Source organism: Rhincodon typus, chromosome 5 (genome assembly GCF_021869965.1).
Source record: "Rhincodon typus isolate 14 chromosome 5, sRhiTyp1.1, whole genome shotgun sequence".
In the NCBI taxonomy this organism is placed as follows: Eukaryota; Metazoa; Chordata; class Chondrichthyes; order Orectolobiformes; family Rhincodontidae; genus Rhincodon; species Rhincodon typus.
In genome coordinates this window covers 21915012-21918735 of record NC_063336.1, presented here as the reverse complement: position 1 = coordinate 21918735, position 3724 = coordinate 21915012, and the positions used below count along the sequence as shown (strand labels likewise).

Sequence of the window (3724 nt, the reverse complement as noted above, 5' to 3'; positions counted from 1 at the left end):
ACTCGCCCACTTTAAGGGCATTTAAATGGTCATTGGATAAACATATGGATGATAATGGAATAGTTTAGGTTAGATGGGCTTCAGATTGGTTTCACAGGTCGGCGCAACATCGAGGGCCGAAGGGCCTGTACTGCGCTGTAATGCTCTATGTTCTATGTTCATATACCCATAGAGATGTCTTTTAAATGTTGTAATTGTACCAGCTTCCACCACTTCCTCTGGCAGTTCGTTCCATACGCGCACCACCCTCAGTGTCAAAAAGTTACCCGTAACGTTGGCAAAACTAAGAACTGATCATCAACTTCAGAAAGAAAGGAGGAGAATATGCACATCAACAGAACTGAGGTTGAGCGGGTGAAGAGCATCAAGTTCCTCCGAGTGATGATAACCGACTACCTATCCCCTAGACTTCCCACGTAGATGTGACAGTCAAGAAGGCACAACAACGCCTCTTCTTCCTCAGGTGGCTCAGGAAATCTGGGCATGTCCAATAAGGTCCCTCACCAGTTTCGACAGATGTGCCATAGAAAGCATACTGTCCGGGAGGATAATGGCCTGGTAGAGTAACTGCTCTGGCCAGGACCATAAGAAACTACAGAGAGTTGTGTGCACAGCCCAGACCATCACACAAGCCAACCTTCCATCCATTGACTCCATCTACACTTCCCGTTGCCACAGGAAGGCTGCCTGCATCATCAAAGACCCCTCCCACCCCCGTAATACTCTCTTCCAACCTTTTCCATCAGACAGAAGTTTGAACACATGCACCAACAGGTTCAAGAACAGCTTCTTCCTGGTGAATGGACCTCTCCAATTTCAAATAATGTTGATCTGGCTTTGTGCACCTCCTGTGCAGTGTAACCTTGTATGCCTCACTTTGTCTAAGCACCCTATGATCTGTACGTCCTTGTTTGCTATGACCTGCCTGTACTGCTTGCAAACAAAATTTTTCATTGCATTTAGGTACACGTGACTACAATAAATCAAATCAAAAATCTGATTCTGCATTACTACAACACTGTGGTCAGATATCATAATATTCAGACAGCTAAAACAAGTAGCACAGGCCATCAGGAAGGCTTCAGGAGTACCTGAACTATGTGAAACATGCTGATAGTTCTGCGCTCCTTCAGCGCTGAGCCTCCGACAGTGCGGCGCTCCCTCAGCACTGAGCCTCCGACAGTGCGGCGCACCCTCAGCACTGAGCCTCAGTGTACTCAAGACTCAGCCTGGACTGCGTACCTTAAGCCCTGAAACATTGCTTGGACCTGGAACCTAGTGACTGCGCTGAGGTAGGGTGGTGCCCTTCAATGGCTTTGCTCAATGTCTCCGTTGAACTGGATCAGGAACCCAGCATAATCTGACAGACCTTAAACTCACCGAAGTCTGTAAAATATGCCATTAAATGCCATGCAAGAGAGATTCATTGCTGACAAGATTCCGTCTGACGTGTACACATGTACAATAATGCTCCAAAACTAAAGAATGGTCATTAAAGATTTATTAAAAATACAAAGACAGATCACAATAAACATGTACCAAAAGCTATGAAAACAGGAGATTACAATGCATGAGCTGTAGGTGTAGGGGTACACTACATTCCAGGGCCCAGGATCTATGGAGTCCTGTCAGTGAATTGACTGGGGGTTGCCCCAGGAGCAGGGTGTGGTCTTAACCCTGACAGGGTTCAATAAAAAGTTGGGCCACACTTGTGGGGGGGCCACAGTGAGACCTACAGCCACATGACGTGGTCAAGGATTCCACCTGGAAGGGGAAATCGAGGGGTCGTGGGTGGAACAGGCAGGAAAGCGAAGTTGATCTCATTGAATGGCAGAGCAGACTCGATGGGCCAAATGGCCTACTTTCTGCTCCTACAGGTACAGAGAGTGTCTCACAAAAATGAGCAGCAGCAATAAGGTCAAATTAAAGTCCAGGTGCATTTTACAGCAGTCAGTAATTACTGTCCCCCCCTTCCCCTTCCCCCTCTCCACACATACAGAAGGGAAAAAAGACAGACACATTGGCTTTGAGAACCAATTGTGCAGTTGACTGGCAAGATTGAATGGAGACGGCAGATCTTTGAAGTAAAGTGGCAGACAGATTCTCTCTCAACTAAAACTACTAAATATGGTGGCTCAGTGGTTAACGCTGCTGCCTTATAGCGCCAGGGACCCGAGTTCAATTCCAGCCTCGGGGTCTGTATAGAGTTTGAACGTTTGCATTCCTGCTCCCCACCACCAACCTGTGTCTGTGGGGGTTTCCTTTAGGTGGTCTGGTTTCCTCCCACAGTCCAAAACTGGGCAGGTTAGGGCGGATTGCCCGTGCTAAACTGCCCCGTAGTGCCCAGGGTTGTGCAGGTTAGGGCGGATTGGCCGTGCTAAATTGATCCGTAGTGCCCAGGGATGTGCGGGTTAGGGTGGATTGGCCGTGCTAAATTGTCCCGTAGTGCCTGGGGATGGACAAGCTAGTTGGGTCATTGATGGGAAATGCAGCATTACAGGGATGGGGATGGGGATGGGGATGGTCTTCAGAGGGTTGGCATGTACTTGATGGGCTGAATGGCCTGCTGTAGGGGTTTCTACAATTCAGATCTTGCATCACAGCAGATTCCCAACCCACCAACCTCAAGGAGGGGAGGACACTGTTAGGAAAACTAAAGATTCCAGAGCCAACTGGGGATTAAAGGGCAGGTCAAGGCTTGAGAGACCGAATGGTCACATGTAAGTGGAGTCGAGTCCTGATTGGTCTCCCCGCTGCCCAACATTGAGCAGGAATTTTGGCGATTCGCATGGACAGACAGCAGAGGGAGATCAGGCTGACATGGCGTGCAGAGTATCACAAGGTTAAAAGTCAGGTCGGGGCAGGGCGCGGCTGAAGGTGGAAGCAGCTCGGCCCCTCTATTGACAGCCTATCACAAGGCCACCGCTGCTCTAGCACACCCCAGGCCCTGGCGCTGTGCAAATTCCTCCCTGACACGTCTTCCGAACCCGCTCCCTCCTCCGGCTGGTTGATACCAATTCTGAAGCGAGCCGCCCTTCGGGAAACGCTCCCACCTTGGCTCAAGCCTTGTTTTGGGGGGATGAAAGGAGAATCCATGCCAACCGCGCTCCATAGCGTCGAAGAAGCAGGTTAGGCCTGGCTGTCTTGCCAACGGTCTTCGATCGCGAGAAGGAATCCCACGACAAGAAATGCAAAGAGCAGTTCGAGAGATCAAGCAGCGTCCGTCTTCCTGGTGTCCCCGCCCCCACCCCAGAAACACTCCGCCAGTCTCAGCCCGCAAGTGAGCCCGAGCCATTAGAAGCAGAGGTGAAGGGTGGGCTGTTGTGCAGAGCGGCTTTGTCAGAGTGCTCTGGGTGGTCCAGGGTGGAGGTTGGAGGGGTGGGGGGGGAAGGGAAAGGTGGGGGCACAGCGGAACGTCCGGGACATCACAACCCTTCCAGCTCTTTCTTCGGCAATGGTCTCCTGAACAGCAGGATGTGAGGCTCTGAGGGAGAAAGACGCGGTGTGTCAGCATTTGAGGCAGCGCGACACCACGGGCAGCGGGAGGTGGGCGTGACACCACAGACTATTGACACAGAGGCACATGAGGGGATGTTAGGGATGGGCTAAAGATTACTGGTTCTGGGAGTGCCTTAAAGGGGCGAGAGAGAGAGAGAGGCAGAGAGGAAGGGGGTGGAGGGGTACGGAGGAGGTGACAGAGATAGGGAGGGGGTGGAGGGGGTAC

At 51.3% G+C, this 3724-nt stretch overlaps 1 protein-coding gene across 1 annotated transcript in view; it reads right to left on the bottom strand.

Annotated features, from left to right (window-relative positions):
* Nucleotides 1–1486: 1486 nt before the first annotated feature.
* Nucleotides 1487–3724, bottom strand: part of LOC109925896 (cyclin-dependent kinases regulatory subunit 1) — a 5357-nt gene continuing 3119 nt past the window's right edge. Inside the window, exon 3 of the mRNA XM_020525797.2 lies at nt 1487–3484. Coding sequence (XP_020381386.1) covers nt 3426–3484 — 59 coding nt within the window. The 3' untranslated portion in view covers nt 1487–3425. The remainder of the gene's footprint in view (nt 3485–3724) is intronic.